We start from the raw sequence: 20467 nt of genomic DNA on the forward strand, positions 1-20467 counted from the left end.
CTAACTGTGTGATATAATGCGTCAGTCATTAGGGACATATGGCCTACATAATTGTCATCTTAACGGCAACGATACTTTTCCTTAAATGGAGATGCATCATTTCATCTATTGGAAAGCTGAAATTTAGTTTTTGCTTTTTGGTCAATGTCTCTCCTTCCCTTAATAGGCACCCTTTGATATCCCACTATCGTGGCTAGGATCCATGCAAAAGTCTCAACAGTGATCAGTAGTTTACTGAATGAAAACGGCAGCATAGCTGGGCCCATTTCTGCCCTCACCCAGTGTCTGCAGGGCCACATTTCTAGCAGTAGCTGCACAACAATCCATTCTTGCTTTGCTGTCTAACAGCTGACTAGATCTCTTGCAAGAGTGGATTTTCATCACAGATTTGTAAACAGTAAGGTCATAGCCAAATTCAGGACTGGTTTTAAATTAACAGGAGATTAAACAGGCTAGATTAGTTTAAAACTGGTTTTGGTTGCTATAGCAAGTGAACAGATATCAGATGGAAACAATCCAAAATCATCTGCAATGGATAGAAAACCTCTTCTTATTGACCAGTAGAGATGATATGATTCTCCATACCTTCAGATCTTCGTGTTTGGGTAAAATTGTGATCTTGTTGCCCTCCACACTCAAAATTTTACCCTGCAGGTTTATCAATTCACCTTCACAAACTTCTACGTTATCTCCAGGTTGCAAGTTGTGTTCTCTTTCTTTGCCTGGAAAAAAAAAGATGAAAACATCATACTTAAGATTCAGTCAAGAGCACAAGAAGTCAAATTGCCAGAATGCATTATTTGTGATGCCCCAATTTTTCAATTACAGCACACAACCCCATTTTTAACATCCAAATGTCACCTCCAATTTGGTTGATAATGCCAAATATTTCTAATATCAAATTCCACATGACTTTTCACTAATTTAAACTCCTGTATTCCTGTAACATGCTAGTTTTACATTATTAAAACCACATTAAATAAGAACAAATGGCATTATTCCCATTGGTACTACATACTCAGCCTCCAGGCACTGCCTGAAAGGAATGTCAAGGTTATCAGTTACACGGTCACATAATAACACAACATAAAGAACACTTCCATAGACAGTTTAAAAAATGTTCTTTAATCTCCTGGGCAATAAATATGGGCACCAATATACCTTTTAAAGCACTTATAAAAAGGAGGTTTTTTAAAAATGGAGATTGTAGTTGGATTCTCCCCATCCTATGAATTCCTTCCCATCTTCTTCAACTATCAAGTTGGGATAGTACATTTCCATTGGAACTAAATGTCCTCAAGACCCTTTATGATCATAAGCACTGGGGAAGCCAAATCAGAAATCACTTTGGAGGCAATGAAATTCAAACACGTCAGCATAAAGCTCTGAACAGAACAGCTTTGATTTCTCTCTCATGTACAAAACAAGTACCTGTTGATTCGGTCACAACCTCCAGGTCAATGCCTTCTGGTTGATCCTCAAATTTTTCAAGCTCAGAAAGTGTGGGCTTCACTCCTTCAGTAATCTATAACATGCAAAGAGTCACTCCAGTTATTCCAAGAAATATGAACCATTGGAGAAACAAGACTGAAGGCTCAAGGTGCCTTTGTGCATGATCGCACATGGAGTAGCCACACTCTGGGTTCAAATCTGAACCAGAATGTCACAGCAAAGCAAAAGGTCTTAACAGACTCTAAGTATGCAAAGGTAAAGACATTCATCCCACATATATCCTAGCAGCTAAATTAGACAGGAATTGGTCAAAAGTGATGGAGCATACCCAACTAACGCCCTGGTTAAAGTTTAAAAAAGCAAATATGCCATGACTGAAATTTTGAACAAACTTTATTAAGACCACAGAATTTTACCGAATACATAATATTGCAAGAATGAATGCAATCAATTTCATCAGAGACATTTTATTATCTGGTGACAGTTTAAATTCTATACCTGATTTTCAAAACTAACCTTTCCTGATAGGTGGAATGAAGGTAAAGAAATGCAGGCCACATACACCCAAGTCTCCAAATGTACCAGGCATATGAGACTTACCTTTGAGTACACAAACTGTAGATGAGAGATCTGGTGGGTTAATGAGTTAGGGAAGTAGAGGGAGAGATGGATATTATCTATCACATCACTGTTAAATACTTCGTAGAGACTAAAAGAGCTCTCATGTTGCTCATGGTCCGTCAGAAGATATGTAAAAAAAATGTGGCAAAGAAAATGTTGCAATAGCATGCAGCAGGGATAATGATATTTACAGGACATTCCTGTGGCAACATCCATCAAAGACTGGGAAAATAGCTTGCTTCGTGCCAGGTGGCTTTTGTTTTAGACACTATAACTTTATGCACTTTTTCAATTACACGATGTTAATCATGCATCAACACAGAAACAGTCAAGTTGTAACCTCAATTAATCACCCACCCGACATGTGCAAAGCAAGAAGTCATCAAGAGGCTTGGAAAACTTTGGAATGAGCACTTCAAAAACATAATTCGAAACCACACTGCCACAAAAGATCCTAATGGATGCATTACTTACCACTGCAGACATTGCAAAACTTTTGAACAAGAATCCTTTCCTGCTGTAGCGATTGCCCTCAAATATAAGAAAGTCTCCATCTGTGGTAACGTCTCCACCCAGTGATCTACGAAATGTACAATTTCAATTCAAACAAGTCAATTTGACATCAAATATACAATAAAGTTGGTAAGACAGCAAAATCTAAATAGTGTTCAGGCTCTTTATGATCTTTAGATTAACAAAAGCTGGCAAATGGGACTAGATTTATCTAGGATATCTGGCGATATGGATGAGTTGTGTGCTGTACATCTATGACTCTATAACTACATTTTATCAGACATGATAACAGGCATTTTAAACAAATAACCAACAAGAATGCAAATAAAGACCCGTCACTAAATGACAATGCAAAAGAAAAGGGTGAAGCTTGAGCATTGATCTGCAGCCACAAGTTAGTGATCTATCTCAGTGTCCTCCTGAGGTTCCAGTATCACAGACACCAGTCTCCAGCTAATTTTATTTATTCAGATTGATAACAAAAAATGACTAAAGACATTGGACACGACAAATGGCCTCGACAACATTCAGCGACTGCACTGAAGGTGCAAGTTTCAAAACTACTTGTGCCCCCAGCCAAGCTACTCCAGTACAACTATAACATGGACATCTACCTGACAACTTGGAAAAATGCCAAGGTCGGTCGTACTGAAAAGAAACAGGACAAATCCAAATTGATCCCTGTCTACTTTTTGATTACTGAAGTATTAGAAGGGGTCATCAACAGTGGTGTCAAGTAGCACTTAAATAGCAACAACCTGATCACTGATATAAAGTAAAGAACTGCAGATGCCGGAAATCTGAAACAAAAACAGAAATTGCTCGAGAAACTCGGCAGGTCTAGTGACATCTGTGGAGAGAAAGCAGAGTTCATATTTCAGGTCCAGTGACACTTCTACAGAATCTGATCCCTGATGTTCAGTTTGATGTCCACCATACTCATTCCACTCCTGACTCTATTACATCTTTGGTACAAAAAGAGTTGAATTCTGGAGGTGAGTGAACAGTAACTATTCTTGACATTGAGTTAACACTTGATTGAGTATGGTCTCAAGGAGATGAACCAAAACTATCATCAATGGGAATTAGGGAAAAATTCTCCACTGTTTAGAATCAAACTTAGCACAAAGGAAAATGGCTGTGGTTTCAGGAAACCAGTCATCTCAATCCCATGACCTTACTGCAGTTTCACAGGGTAGCATCCCAAGCCCAATCATCTTCATTAGCTTCATCAATGACTTCTTCTCCATCATAAGGTCAGAAGTTAGTTCATAGAAGCAGTTCATATCTCTCTCTCTCTCTCTCTCTCTCTCTCATATAGAACACCAACAATTGAATTGGACTAGCAATATATATATATTGTGGTTACAAAAAAGGTCAAAAGTTAGGAATTCTGTGGTTAGTAATTCCACACCTGCCACACTAAAGTCTACCCACCATCTCAAGGATCAAGTCAGCGGTGATGAAAATACTCCCCACCTGCTTGGATGAATTCAGCTCCAACAATACTCATGAAGCTTGACATCATCCACAAAGCAGCACACTTTACTGGCATCCCACCATCTTCAATATTGACTCCATCTACAACCACTATGACAGCAATGTGGACCAACTACATGATGCACTGCAGCAACTCACCCAGGCTCATTCAACATACCTTCCAAACCCATGAGCTCTACCACCTCAAAAGACACAGGTAACAGATGCCTGGGAACACCACAACCTGCATGCTCGCCTTCAAGGAGCAACCATCCTAACTTAGAACAATACAATCATTCCTTTAGTGTTGCTCGATCAAAACTCTAGCACTACCTCCCTAACAGCACTATGGATGTACCTAAAATACTGCAGCAGTTTAAGGATGCAGCTCACAACACACTCAAGAGCAATAAGCACTGGCCTAACCACCCACACCCACACCCTATGAAAGAATTTTAAAACAAAAAAAAGTCAAAGATTGGTCTGATCAAGTTTATAATTCCCCAATTCTCACGGTATCCATTTTGGAGCTTGGATTTACAGCTATCTAAAGACATGGGAATCACAAAATAATTATTATGATATTGTAATGTGAGGGAACTAGTACCATATGCCAGCAGGAAAACAGTGTGGGTCAATGTCAGTTAGCCCCTTCAGATGGGCCTGGCATTCAATTAGATTGTGGCTGATCTGTAACCGATCTCCACACAGGTGACTTTGCTCCATACCATTTCTTTATCTAACAATCAATCTATCTCAGATTTGAAATTAACTGATCTAGTGTTAATTCCTATTTGCAGAAGGGACTGACAAAACTTTACCACTTGAAAGTTGAGACTCCCAAACTTTAGTCCTGAAAAAGGCTTGATTCCAGTTCTTTGATAATGCCTCTCCCCTTGGGCAGGTAGTACCCCCTGTCTCTGAGCCAGAAGACCTGGTTTCAAGTCTTACCTGCTCCAGAAGTGTGTAACAATATCTCTGAACAGGTTGATTAGAGAATATCAACAACATACTCTATCAATGTGTTCGACCAGGCCAGGCCCCTTCAAATCATTTCAATAAAGTAGTCCCGACCCTAACTTTGCTAGTTGCTTTAAACAGGTGTAACATGGATATTCCAGAAGAGATACAGCTGGTCAAAGCACTTCATTTTAAACAAAACAGAATTTATTTATAAGATTACCAAATGAAACACAAACAACAGAAAACAGGATATAGAGTAACCTACTCGAAAACCCAACAGATGATACCAATTTAAACATGCTGTTCCCAATATTTGCAATAATCCCTATGAACATCCCCTGGCACAAAAGGTAAAATCAAACAAAGGGTCTTAGAGGAGACAGGTCACAGAGAGAGGGTCCGCATGGACCTTCTCCCCTTGGGTCCAGCACTTCACAACCCTGACTGATTGCCAAAACCAAATCACACCAGAGAACAGCTGAGCTGAGCCACTCCCCTTTCATTGTGCAAGTGTTCTATTTTTAAAAATTGAAGGCCTTCTGCCTGAGGCAGTATCTGTTAGCTTTAATCAAACTGGTCCTAAAAACACAGAATACCTAAAGGATTCTACTTAGATTTTTCAAAGTATCTGCTTTTATGGCCTCTCTGGGGAAAACAAAACAAGGGACAACATAACCATGTTAAAAGAGCATCATCATATCAATACCTGATTTTTTCTGCATCAAACAATCGCTGAAGTGGCCTCTTGAATCTCTTCCTTTTAGCAAACCAGTCTTTCTGTGGGTGAAAACATTGAAAATATTCAGATGCTCATTGCATTAAATTAAAATGAGAAATCAAGAGCAGTAAGCAACAATTCTTCAGGGCTAAGTGTTCAAATAAGATTAAGTTAGTTCAAGGCAAGAAGAAAATCTTTGTTCAACACTTTCTCCCTACCTAGCAATTATTTTGTTTATAAAATGCAGGACAGGATATTTCTTTTATAATACTAATGACACAAAAAAGAAAGCAACTGGAGCTTATACCATTATTATCCATAGCTCCAGGTTACAACATACGTGTAAAGGCTTATGTTGCCAAAGGAACCTAGCTTCCTTTGGGGGACCTATTGATGGACTGCTATGTGGATCAGATTCACGTAAACAGCAAAGGGTAAACAGCAAATTGGTAGATTTGAGACCTGCCACTTTACCCTACCCCAGTGGAGGCTGCAGCACAGTGAGTTGGACCTGCTTCCAGCAGAGAACACACAAAAATGAAGATGAAGAGGTAGTATGTATCCATCATCATCACAATTAAATTCAGCCTCAGTTTATGGTTCATACAGAATATCAACTTGTAACTGAAGATGGACTCTTACCAAACTCATCCGAGCTTTGATTCGCTCATGGTCAATTCTTGGGATCAGTTTCAGAGAAATGGTGTTCTGGCTTGGCTCAACGTAGTCCACCTGAAAAAAACAATCAGTACATTTTAAAAAGTCAATAGGTGAGACAGGGCACCATAGCAAGTACTAATATTTATGCTCACAGCCGAAAGGGAACAGAATGGCTTCAGACTAAGCTCTTCCATTTTTACAGCACAATATAATGTTTGTGATGCTAACATAAAATGCTGTAATACATACGAGACCACAAATGCAGCTACCTGGAAACAGAAATTGTCAAAAAACAAAAGCCATATGTTTTCGCTCCATACACAGCCCAATATTTACATAATTTACTTTGTCCATTGTTTGAATTCAGCAACTGCCCGAGTCTGTGCGTTTCATCTGCCACCTCGCTCACGGAGTGGGGAATTGGATCTTACATTAGAAATGTACAATTTAAACACAAACCAGCACCAGGTAACAGGTACTCCACAATCCAGCAAAGTCTGAAATCTAGGACAACCCTCGGTCAATAGGGTACTGGCATTGGAACACTATCTATATTAGACTGTCTGTCTGTTACGTTACACAGACTACAAAGATAGAAAGCTTTACCTGTGCAATGTCATCCTTGTACAGACCTCTTTTCAGACGAACCCAGGATTTCGGTTTCAGGTTGGTCACCTCCTTCACCACCTTCAGCACGTCTGTCATTTCCTTGATAGGAACCATCTGTTGGTTCCAGTACCCTATCCGGAGGTTCCCCACACCCTCAATGGCCTGCTTGACATGAGTCTGTTTGTATGCCTCAACATAAATGTACCCCTTCACATGCTCAGGGGAAACAACAGACTTGATCTGGATGGGCTACAGGCAAAAAGAAATGAAAGAAAAAAAGAATGAAAAATATGTGCACTTTACTCAAAACAAAAACTTAGTCTAAATACTAAATTCATCACAAAATCAACAGCATGCTAACACCAAACTGCAAGTTATTCACTACTACAAGATTTAAGCAATCGTGATTGAAGACAACAAAATGTGAAAATTCCAGTGCTGACAAATAATAAGTTAATGACTGAACATAGTCTTTCACTCCTGCAATATACATTTCTCAAGCATCTTTAGAAAGGGAAAAAAAAAATCAAAAAATCAAACTTCTGATTTCTTAAATTGTATGGCTTGTATAATGCTAACAAAGAATTAGAATATCCTTTATTGTCACGTGCATTCAGATGTCACCCCAGGTGGCATCACCTTAGATACAAAGGAATCCCATCCCATCCTATTGTATGTGGCTTTGGTCCAGAAAAGCAAGATAGTCTGTTCATTCTATTGTTTACTGAATTGATTGATCTCAGCCAGTGTTTTAGCACCTTCAGCACGTCTGTCATTTCCTTGATAGGAACCATCTGTTGGTTCCAGTACCCTATCCGGAGGTTCCCCACACCCTCAATGGCCTGCAAGGCGACACGGTAGCTCAGTGGTTAGCACTGCCGCCTCACAGCACCAGGTTTGCATGGGAACATGCAGGTGGTGATGTTCCAAGACATCTGTTGCCCTTGCTCGGCTAGGTGGAGAAGGTTGCAGGTTTGAGGGTACTGTTCAAGGTGCCTTGGTGAGTTGTAGCAGTGCATCTTGTAGATAATGCACACTGCTGCCACTATGCATCATTACTTCTCCACTAATGTGTTGATGATGGTGGATGGGGTGCCAATCAAACTTAGCCCCAGATAATGTTGAGCTTCTCAGGTGCTGTTAGAGCTGCAATCTTCCAGGTAATTGGAGAGTATTCTATCATGCTCCTGACTTTTGACTCGTAAGTGGTGGACAGAGTTTGGGGGGACAGTTGGTGACTTACTCACTATAGAATTCTCAGTTTGTCGTCCTGCTGTTGTAGCCATAGTATTAATATGACTGGTCTAATTCAGCTTCAAGTCGATGGTAACACTTGGGACACTGATATCGGGGAATTTAGCAATCTTAATACAATGGGATGTCATGGGGACATGGTTAGATTCTCTCTCATTTGAAATGTCACTCCCAAGCATTTGTATGACAAAAATGCTGTTTTGCACTTCTTAGCCCAAGCCTGAATGTTGTCCAAGTTTTTCTGTTTACAAATATGGATCGCTTCAGTATCTGAGGACTTGCAAATTGTGCAGTCATCAATAAATATCCTGAGGAATGTTTGCTGTAATGTTCCAGGACAAAGGTGATTGGGCTCTCAATAAATCACTGCAGAGGGTTTTCCTGGGTTCCCACTATCTTCAGTTTTGCAAAGACTCTCTTGATGCCACACTCAGTCACATATCTTGATATCAAAAGCAGTCAATCTCACTTCGCTGAGTTCAGCAGTAATGAAGTCAGAAGCCAAGTGGAAACCAAAATGAATACTGGGGAGCAAGATATTGCCTTTAAGCACTGCTTGATATCACTGTTGATTACCTGTGCCATCACTTGACTGATGAGTGAGACTAGATCAGTCAGGTAATAAGTAACCAGTTTGGATTGGTCCTGCTTTTGGTGGATAGGACATACTTGCATAATTTTCCACAATGTGGAAACAGATTGCCCAGAGCTGTAGTTAGTCAGTTTTTATTCCAATACTGGATGGTGTCATGGCTTTGCGAACATCCAGTTTCTTCAGCTGTTGACTTCAGGGTGTTTTTCAGAGAGGGATGGCACAAACTACTCATCTTCTTGGAAATGACTTGTACAAGGAATGAGAATAGCATAACAATTACAATTCTTGGGAACACAACAATTCATCATTCTCTGAGATAATGCCATATTATAAGTCACTATGTATCTTAGGGAAACGCAAGAAAAGCATGAAACAGTCAAATCCTCAACTGCAGTACTGGAAAACTCGGCATTGGATGCTTGCATGTGCCTGTTGGCTAGCTCCACCAATAAAGAGATCTAAAGCTGCTATTTAAGAACCATAAGGATACCTACTGAATCTGTAAACTGATAGGCGACAAATTTCCTCATCAGTGAAATAGCTGTTGCTCGTTCTTCACCGATCTGGAAAAATGAAAGATAAATCAACTGACAATTCCAAGTTTTACTAACTAGAAATATGGAACATGAAAGCAATTTTTTTTAAGATCTAACAGCAACTGCTTTAATGTAATACCGAACAGGAATCAGCATGTGAATATGCTTGTGAATACATGGGGCTTCTTCACATGTGAACAACCTGGAAAATGCAAGTTCTCTAAATTCTCCAGAATCCCAAGTCACACACTACAATGTTGACATATGTTAAAAAAGCTCAGCTACAAAAATGATATGTATTTTGCATTTGCTGTTAAATCAAATACGGCATATCTCCAGATACGGCAGACAAAGTTCTTTTGACTATGGAATTATTCAAATGGTTTCAAGTGGATGATTTCCACAGCAGTAACTTGACTTTTCTCTTCCTTGGTATAAAATTCCATTACAAACACAAGTTAAGCTAAAGAATGGCCAACTGAACTCAGTAACATTCATATTATCCACGGTTGGGCCACTCTACTCAACTGGTAAATAGTATCCATCAATCTCACTAGAAAATAAGACTGTGCCCGAGGTGCAGATCACTTCTGTGGTGAACAAAGTTATACAGTTAATGAGGGGCCCAGAGTAGCGTTGTTGAACAGAAAGACCTAGGGGTTCAGGTACATAGTTCTTTGAAATTTGTACCACATGCAGACAGGGTGGTTAGGAAGGCGTTTAAAATGGCTACTTTCTTTGCTCAGACCATTGAGTACAGAAGTTGGGATATCATATTGAAGTTGTACAGGACATTGGTGAGGCTACTTTGAATACTGTGTATAGTTCTGGTCTCTCTGCTATAGGAAGGATATTGTTAAATTGGAGAGGGTTCAGAAAAGATTTACCAGGATATTGTTGGAATTGGAGGGTTGGCATTATAAGAAGAGGCTGAATAGGCTTCAGGAAAAATGTTGCTAAATTCATTCAGACTCCCAAGGTTGTCACTCTCTGCCAACATACATTTGGAAGGAATTTGCAGCCTTTTTAAGGGTATAACAAGGTAGATTAAGCAATAGAGATAAACGGGACATTTTTAAGTTGGCTCTCATTAGTGGGGTTCCACAAGAATCTATGCTGGGGTTTTGCTTATTTATACTCAACATTAATCCCTTAAATAAAGAGACGGAGAGGAATGTATCCATGTACAAAGCTAGATGTTAAACAAACAGCGAGGACACAAACAGCCTGCAAAGAGATATTAAGTGAGCTGGCAACAAGATGGCAGATGGATCACAATGCAGGGAAGAGCTGTGGTCATAAGGGAAAATTAATTCGCAGATTTGAAATCTGCAGCAAATGTTATCTTATATGGTGCTACAGCCTGGAATGACAACAATAGTTTGATTACAAAGCTGCAATCACATGTTTCCAATATATATATATAATTTTGTTGTCAACAATACATATTGCAATATGTATTTTATATATATTTGGCATGTTATTTTCATACCATTCAGAAATGCATAAAGCACAGGATTGCATATGGGAATAACCATACCTTACATTTCACAGTCCACAAGTTAGGATCTCTGTGCAAATAGAGGGAGAGAGACAAAACAGAATTAGTTGAGAGAACATATGCAGATTTTGGTCAATATAATGATATTCATTTCAAGTTTTGTAAAGTTCAATTAATCAAAGAATCACTTACTTTACACCAGGCAGTAACTGCTGTTGTGTGATGTCGTCTGAGAGTTCATCTGATGCACCATAGAAACTAAAAGAAGAGGAAGATGTTAGCAGGAACCAAACTGCTCAGAATATCATCTTGGACAAAGTGGGTCTCACCCAGGCACATGATACGGGATCAGAGTAAGCTAGGAAAGGCCAGTCAAAAACAGCTGAGACAATATATCATAGCTATGCATTCATACCTAAATATGTAAAAAACAGACTATGATTAAACATGACAGTTCTGTATTCTTGTCAGTCGGCCAGTTTCAACCCTGGTCTATGGTCACTATTGCCCGGTATTGTACAAAAGGGCAATCAGCTGAAAACCTCTGGAGCTACAAAAATACAGTCAGACTTATAACATTAAGAGCTCTGTGCAAGGGGAGCCAGTAGTGCGAGGGCAGTGTCACCAGACTAGCAATCTCGAGGACCAGGCTATTACTTTGGGGATATAGACCCAAATCTGGTGAACTTTAAATTCAATTCAGTAGTCTGGAATCTAAAGCTTGTCACCAGTAATAGTGACCACAGAAACATTGACTGTTGTGAAAATCAATATGGTATGTTAATACCCTCTAGGGAAGGAAATCTGTCATCCTTACCTGGTCTGCCTTATGTGACTCCAGATCCACAGCAACACAACTGATTCTTAATTGCAATAGCCTAGGTAAGCCAGCCCACTCAAGGCCAATTACAGCGACTCCCTCAAAGAAAAAATAATACCTTGATACATAATCCTGATTGGGAGGGTGTTAGACATTCTGGTTTCATCCTGGATAGTTCACAAGTGTCCCTCCAAATGAGTGATAGTTTAGTTATCACTCAACAAAGCTTAGAAAAACAAGTTATTTGTGTCATCTTTTCTACAATCCATGTGGAACTACCACAATAGTACAGCCAAACAGGTCTCCCAATCCTCGACATTTCATACTAGCTTCCTATTCTTCACGAACCAAACAGATCCATTACATATAAAAATCAACCCCTTTTCCTGACAGATCAATAAAAGAGTAGCAAAACTCCTATATATCCACCCTAAAGTTTGGCCATACAATGAGTTTTGAATCACAATATTTAACAATTTTTAAAAAGAAACAGAATACTTACTGATCTCCTGCAGTTGGCTTGGCATATTTATTCATATAATATTCGCCAAGTTCCTCTTCTCTTTTGTCTCTGCAAGATGCATTGAATTATTAGCTGCATCATTCAAATAGGTGCCATTACTTACAGTTTATTATACAATTATCTGACATATTCAGAGACACAGCAATGTAACAGTTAAGTTACTGGGCTGTAAATCTAGAGGTCTGGACTGATGGTCTAGAAACACTAATTCAATCCCACCACCACAGTTGGAGGATTTGAATTAAATAAATCTGGAATTTTAAAAAAAACACCAATAATTGACCACAAAATAACTAAATTGTTTTAAATGTCCATCTGGTTCTTTAATGCCCTTTCAAGGAGGAAATCTACTGTTCAATATGTGACTCCAGACCCACAGTTAATTTTGCACTACAAGGATTTGAACAATGAAAATTTATAATCCATTGTATGTGAGAACATAATTTTCATCTTGCCTAAGTCATTAAGACAAGGTAACAAAAGTAAAGCGAAGAGGATTATTCTCAGGCCAATTTTGTTGGAAGCCTAGGTTATACACTTACTTGGCTAAAAGTAAGGGGGATAATCAGAGATAATATCCCTCAAATTTAAGAGTGGGGGAGGTGGAGTTTACCTCCAATGGTTCAGCAATCGTCTTGCCCCGGAGTGATCTTCATCAAGAACCAAGTTGTCAATGTTGGAGGCTACAGAGTACAAGAAAGAATATGAAGAGACAATGCAACAGCAGACAAATTAACTCCTACTTGTCAACTAAGATATTACAACAAGACTAAACTTTCAACTTTTGTCCTTTCCGAGTTGTAATTCCCTTATCAACACAAGAATTCAATGTCTATACAGGTATACGTATCAAAGACGCCCCATTGACTAAATATAAACTCAGTCTCAAAACAAAATCCAGGAACGAGTCTCACCACTTAGTCAATTACAAAGCATTTTTAGACAAGATGGAAGCAAAGTGTCAATGCTAAATTACATTTGGGAAAGTCTAATGAAGTCACATCCCTAAATTTTCATTTTAAAATTGGATCCAAGAGAAAAGCAACTTACTAACTTTAAAAGATTTAATTAAAATGGTAGAAATGTAATGTAATTGACTGCCGTTGACAACTAGAGTTTTTCATTATTTTTGTCCCATGATTTTGGCTGAAGCTGATGGTTGCTGACTAACTGAGCTCTTCCACAAGCTCCAAAGCTTCAAACTTCTTTGTACACGTTATGTGGAAACACAACACATTTACACTGTGGTTGCATGGACTAAACTACAATTCCCACTTGGAAGTTATTTAACAATACAAACAATAACAGATTAAATATCTCACCTACAGGAAGTACTACATACACAGTAATAGGTACTGAAGACAACAAATGCTGGAGATCATATGGGTCAGACAGCATCCATGACTCTGACTCAGATTCCAGTATCTGTACTAATTTGCTCCTAATAGGTAGTCTTGGAAACTTCAACCCTATTTTCTAACATATGCAAACTCATTCTTCAGAGAACACTTGGAAGCAATCTGTCAGAAGACTTGGTCTTTTGAATTTGCTAGTTAGTCAACTGTCCAACATTAAACTGAGGAGAGATAGTACTTTGTCCTTCTCGCCAGCGTATTTAAATATCAACAACCCTGCAGCTATAGCAATTAACGTGCTTGATATGGGCTTGACAGCTATGCCCAACCAATGAAATCAGATGCTCTGTTGTTTTAACTGAGAAAAGTTGAATAAGAAGCTCGAGATGCCTTTATCACCATACCAATCAAAAAGAACCCAGATTTCCAAATGTGACATATTTCCACAGGCTAGATTCTAACACTGAGGTGGATGTAACAAAAATCTCTATCTGTTCAGCTATTTGTGAATTGACCAGCAAGTAGCAGTATCCTGTGAAAGAAATGTGGGCAGTGCAACAAGTGATCACATGGGTCCCCCATGGTGGGAGTTCCTATTATGGAGTCAACTTAGTGATATTGAGTGTCTCAGTGAGAGAAGAAAGCAAAACAAAGACAGCTAACCTTGCCTGCTCTCAAACAGACAAAAGCAAAGTCGAACAAAAGTACAGTTTGGAGCGTGCTGTACACCTACGTGAAGAGTGAATGATGTAAAGAGGATTAAGAATAGAAAGCTGTATCCATGAAGCATCTACAAACACACTACACTAGATAACAGAGAAGACCTATTGCAAGATATCATCTCATGTTTGCTTTCTATTGCATTCTGTTCACTTTAAAAAGCTGTGGATATGTCAGGGGAGACTAAAGATTCAGATGCTTGCTATGATAGTGTCTAATCCTACTCAGTCTGACTCATGACCTGAAAAAATGGAGTTACTGTTCATGTAAGTTGACCAAACCTAGTTTCTACCAGACCATCATTCTTTCAACTTCTCCACTGTCCCTAAATTGTTACCTGATCTAAATGAGCAGAATATTCCTCCAATGAAATAATAAATTTAAATCGCCTCTGCTGTCTTCAGTTCCCACTACAAACCCAGCTCTCTAGCTCTCCCCAACCAACTGGGCTTCAACACAATTACTTATAACCTTGGTGTCATACTGGTCTCAAGCTGGTCTGTTGATCATACATCCGTACCATGATTCAGGCTGCCCATTTCCACCTCAGTAACACCAACTGACTGTCTCAATTCAGCTCTACTTAAATTCATGCTTGCCTCATTACCTCCAGATTTAATATTCGAACATACTCAATTGTCCTCCTTTGTTCTACCCATCATAAACTAGAGATTATCAAAAACTCTGTTGTCTATCTTCTTTTTTACTCACACATTGGATGTGGGTGTTGCTAGCTGGATCAGCATTATTATTGCACATCCATAGTTGCCCTTGAGAAGGGGGTGGTGAGCTGCTTTCTTAAGTCACTGAAATCTCTGCTGTATGGAGACTAACAAAATTGTTAGGGAAAGAATTCCAGGATGTTGAACCCATGACACTGTGGGATATATTTCCAAGTCAGGATGGCAAGTGGCTTGGAGGGAAACTTGCAGGTGGTGGTTTTCTCAAGTATCTACAGCCCTTGTCCTTCTGAATGAAAGTGTTGTGGGTGTGAAAGGATTGTACAAAGAGCTTTGATGAATTTCTGCAGTGTACCTTATGGTTAGTACATACTGCTGCTACTGAGGGTTGGTGGTGGAGGATGTGGATGTAATACCATTCAAGCAGGTTGTGTCACTGATCATGTCATTTGAGTGTTTTTGAAGATGCACTCATCCAGGCAAGTGGAGAGTTTTCTATCACACTTCCTGTTTTATGCCTTGTAGATGGTGGACAGGGCCTGTAGCCTTTGCACGATCTAATGCCTCCAACCATTTCTTGCTATTACAGAGTGAATCACGTTGGCTGAAAACTGACATCTGTGATGCTTGGAACTTCTAGATGAAGTCAAGATGCATCCTTAATTCAAAACAATCTCCAACCAGAAGTACAAAGGTGTTTCAGCCTTATCTTTAGCACTAACTGCTGGGTTCCCTCATCATTGAGATGGGGGTATTTGCAAAGCCTCTTTCTCAAGTGAGTTGTTTAATTGCACACCATGATTCATCACTTGATGTGGCAGGATTGCAAAGCTTAGACCTGACTCAATGTTTATGGAATCACTTAGCTTTGTCTATAACCGGCTCCTTATGCCATTTGGAACTCAAGTAGTCCTGTTTGGTGGCTCCTCCAGGCAGACACCTCACCTTTATGGCATGCCTGGTACAAGCTCCAGGCATGCATTCTTGCACTCTCCATTGAACCAGAGTTGATCCGTTGGCTTGACGGTAATTGTGGAGCTGGGGCTACGCCAGGCCATGAGATTGTAGATTGCGTTGGAAAATGATTCTGCTGCTGTTGATGGTCCACACAGCCTCATGGATGCCCAGTCTTCAGTGGCTTGATCCATTCAAAGTCTGTCTCACTTAGCATGGTAATAGTGTCACACAACATTATGTAACGTAATACCAATCTAAACACAGGACTTTGACTCCAATAGGACTGTGTGCTAGTCACTCTTACCAACTCTGTCATGGCCAGATGCATCTGCAGATGGCAGATTGGTAAAGAGAAGTAAAGTATATTTTTCCATCACCACCTACTGCAGAAGACCCAGTTTACCAGCTATGCTCTTTAGATTCCATCAGTAAAGCTGCTGAGTGTAGTCAAATCACTCCGTGTGGACAGTGAAATCCAGTCAAAGAACATTCGTGCCCTGCAGAGCTCAATGCTTTCTCTAGGTAGTATTCAATATGAAGGTGTACTGATTCATTAACTAAGGATGAATGATGAATGCAACATGGTAATCAGCAGGAAGCTTCCTTGTCCATGTTTGACCTGATAGCTTGGTGTCAGGAGCCAGTGCTGAGAACTCCAAGGGCAACTTCCGCCTGACGGTACAGCACTATGCTGCCACCTTTGCTGGGCCTGGCCCACTGGTGAGACAGGACCTATCTAGCGATAGTGATGGTAGCGTCTGGGATATTGTCTGCAAGGTATGAATCTGGAGCTGTTGCTTGACTAGTTTGTGAGACAGCACTCCCAATTTTAATACTAGCCACACCCAAAATATTAGAAAGGAAGACTTTGCAGGGTCGATATGGTTTTTTCTGTTGTTCTTTCCAATGCCTAGGACAGTGCAAGGTGGTCTGCCTGGTTTGAGTTTTTTTTTTAGATTTTCTAGTGATTGTTACAACTGAATAGCTTGCTACACCATTTCAGAGAGCATTCAGAGTTAACTATTTTACAGAGTCTGGAGTCACATGTAGGCCAGACCAGGTCAGCAGTTTCTTTCACTAAAGGACATTAGTGAACCAGATAGGTTTTTCTGACAATCGACGATAGTCACTGTCAGATTGTTACTGAAGTCAAATTCCACCATCTACCATGGCGGGATTCCAACCTGGGTCTCCAGAACATTACCTAGATTAACAGTCCAGCAATAATACCATCACCTGCTTTCCCTTGTACTTGCACAAAGCTCATATCACCTATCACCCTGGTGCTCTCTGATCAACTGAACAAATTAATATTAAAACTCTCATTCTTGCTTTCAAATGTTTCCAAAGCCTCTCTCTCTGTCAATGATCTCCTCTAACCCCACAGCTATCAGAGAAGTTCATACTTCTTTGATTCAGGCAGTTTGAGCATTCCCCATTCCCATCCTTCTGGTATTAGTGGTCATATGTTCAGCTGCCCAGGCTCTAAAGCTCTGGAATTCCCTCTACAAATCCTTTTTAAGATGCTCATGAAGACACACCTCCTTGACAAAGCATTTGGCTCCTCCCTAATATCAGTTTGTGGTTAGGTATCAAATTTTGAGTTACAAGACTTCTATGAAGTGGGACTCTTTATGACTTTAAGGTCCTATGTAACAACAAAGCGGCATTGTTGCATTTCATGAAGTAGTAGTGAAAGCTGGACTATTACTTTAACAGCCACCAAGCAAATGAAATTACGAGATCGACAATGTTCTTGCAGGAAAGCAAAGGATAATTAGATGGATCAATGTGGTACATCTTATAATTTTAAATAACAGCCTAAATGAAATCAACTGCAAAGAAGAATACGTATGCACACTTGACCTTGAAATTCCACTATGTTCAGATTAGTGATGGAACATCACAAGTTTGCATGGTTCTTTAACAGGTGTTGGCCCAAATAAATGTTCAGCATACTGCAGATATTATGAGCCTCAGGGTTAATAGAAATGTTTCCACAAATTGATTAATTACAAGGGAAAACAGAGGAATGTAGTTAATATTCACATGGTGCAATTTCAAAGCCTCAAATAATTATAATCAATAGACTAATTTGCATTAACATCAAACAATATGCAGAATTGTGCACGTACCTTCAATTTCTTCTGTTCAGAAGGCAACACAGTAAACAGCCAAATAATACCACCAAAATCAATCACATGGTGAACGGGGAACAAAAATGTAAGGACAAAATTAAAACATGGCACATAAGCAGGAATGTATGATGTACATTAAAAACAGAAATGAAACACAGAAGGGCAAAATGGACATGTTTTCAAAGAGAGAGCACTCAAACTGAAATGCTAAATTACCCTTATACTAGATACTGTATAGTAGGCCTGATTAAAACAAAACATACTAGATTTTTAAACATGAACCCTACTCATTTCTTCAAGCACGGGTGATTGGTATCTTACTCCACATGCATCAATGGCTGATGCTTTACATACAGAGAAGAAAGCTGATATTTCATTTATCTGTTAATGCACATTCCGTGGTAGTAGAAAGAAAGTGCAAATCCTATGTCTTGCTGACAGGTTAATCACAGTGATAACCAGTTAATTGGTGAACATGAACTTTTAAAAATAGAAACACAACTGCTAGAATCATCAAAAACTGCATTCGAGGGACACCTCATTATCAAAAAATCTGTTGCCTTTGCAAATATGAAGTGCTCAGATTGACACAGCAATTGCAATGGTTTACATAATAGAGGCTATCAGGTTAACATTGTAGGGCTTTCAGACAGAAGGAAGAGCACTTTTTTCCTAAGATTTTAAAAAAAATCTATTTACTGTACCCATTAGCAGTAACCTCTCCACAGCTCACGTCATGCGTCTGCTCCAACTTAATTCCAAATTGCTAACTTACAGAGAATAGAATACTGAAGTCTGAGCTTAAGAAATGAACTCTAAATAATAAGTCTGTCTTAGATATTAAAACAGGTTTTAATGGTCCAATTTAAATATTTTGCATTGAGTATTCAGTAGATACCTTGAGGTGATCACAACTCCCTGAAGACTGGACACCATTACCTGACAGGCCTTACTTGAGCATTACCTGAATATGTTGCCGTTTTTAAACGCATACCAACAATAACCTTGAGCATTATCAATTCGAAGTATCTGCACAGTCCATGTACAGGATGACTGTACGTATTACTACACTTTGTGCTTGGCAGATAATGCCACTGTACAACCAAAGTTCCAGTAATGCAGGTCAGCTTGAAGTAAAAGAAGCTGAAATCATTTATCAAAGCAGTCTGAATATATTTCAAGCATTTTCATTACTGATTCATGGGACATGACTATTGCTGGTTAGGCCAGCATTTATTACCCATCCTGAACTGCCCTTAAGAGGGTGGTGATGGTGAACTGTTTTCTTGAATTGCTGCAGTCCATGTGCTGTAGGTACACCTGGAGTGTCATTAGGGATGGAATTCCAGGATTCTGACCCAGTGACACTGAAGAAAAGATGATATATTTCCAAATCAGGATGGTAAGTGGCTTGGAGGGGATCTTAGGGTGTTGGTGTTCTTATGTTTCTGCTATCCTTGCCCTTCTAGATGGAAGTGGTCGTAGGTTTGAAAGGTGATGTCTCAGGATCTTTGATGAATTTCTGCAGTACATCTTGTACATGGTACACGCTGTGCTAATGACTGCCAGTGGTGGAAGGAGTGGATGTTATGTATTGTAGGTATCCCTCACTGTCGCAAGTTTAAATTGGAAAGGTAGTAATTTAGAAAAAAACAAAAAATGGTAGCCGAAATAACTTTCAAAAATACTCATATTAGGAAGTAAGGGTGACAACAAATCAAAAATTTTTTCTTGCTTTAGTTTCTCTGCATTTTTGACTTTTCTTCTTAAAAGCCCAATAATAGGTGGAGATAAAGCTCAAAGAGAGAGGAAAATAGGTGGATAGACAAGGGGTGATTAAAGATCAGCCTGGGATAATAAATAGTTACAACTGGAGGCTACTAAAAGCTGACAGCCCATGTGATGACAACAACTCATGGGTGGAGATCGGGGAGACAAGCCATTTCAACACACCAGCGTGTTCCCTGGCCAACATCTCTGTTTCAGGTTTGTTGCAGTGCTCCAGTGAAGCTGAGCGCAAGCTAAAAGAACAGCACTTCATTTTCCACTTGGGGACTCTGCAGCCTTCTAGACTTAATATCAGGTTCACCAATTTTACGGGTTGAGGCCACATCCTTCCTCCTACCTCCCCACACACTAGATCTTGAGCTGCTACCATGCATAACCCATTGTCAGCTGCTAATCACCCCCATTAGCACTTATTCATTCTCCCAAACTGACCTTTAACCACTCCTTTGTCTATCCCACTGTTTTTCTCTCCCTTTGGGCTCTATCCCCACCTATCATTTACTCTCAACCCTCCACCTACTCTGTCTTCTGTATAAATAACAATCTTTACCCAGCTACCATCAGTTCTGGAGAAGGGTCACTGGA

At 39.6% G+C, this 20467-nt stretch overlaps 1 protein-coding gene across 3 annotated transcripts in view; it reads right to left on the reverse strand.

Annotated features, from left to right (window-relative positions):
• Window positions 1–20467, reverse strand: part of supt5h (SPT5 homolog, DSIF elongation factor subunit) — a 79117-nt gene that overhangs the window by 38569 nt on the left and 20081 nt on the right. For 2 of the 3 annotated variants that reach the window (XM_072549214.1, XM_072549215.1), the window contains exons 5-16: window positions 18092–18103; window positions 12858–12927; window positions 12224–12292; window positions 11094–11159; window positions 10941–10971; window positions 9359–9427; window positions 7013–7264; window positions 6389–6478; window positions 5735–5805; window positions 2548–2653; window positions 1432–1525; window positions 586–722 (exon numbers count right to left, since the gene is read on the reverse strand). In XM_072549214.1, the coding sequence (XP_072405315.1) occupies window positions 586–722; window positions 1432–1525; window positions 2548–2653; window positions 5735–5805; window positions 6389–6478; window positions 7013–7264; window positions 9359–9427; window positions 10941–10971; window positions 11094–11159; window positions 12224–12292; window positions 12858–12927; window positions 18092–18103 (1067 nt within the window). The remainder of the gene's footprint in view (window positions 1–585; window positions 723–1431; window positions 1526–2547; window positions 2654–5734; window positions 5806–6388; window positions 6479–7012; window positions 7265–9358; window positions 9428–10940; window positions 10972–11093; window positions 11160–12223; window positions 12293–12857; window positions 12928–18091; window positions 18104–20467) is intronic. The other variant, XM_072549216.1, reaches the window with a different exon arrangement.

Source organism: Chiloscyllium punctatum, chromosome 29 (genome assembly GCF_047496795.1).
Source record: "Chiloscyllium punctatum isolate Juve2018m chromosome 29, sChiPun1.3, whole genome shotgun sequence".
Taxonomy (NCBI): Eukaryota; Metazoa; Chordata; class Chondrichthyes; order Orectolobiformes; family Hemiscylliidae; genus Chiloscyllium; species Chiloscyllium punctatum.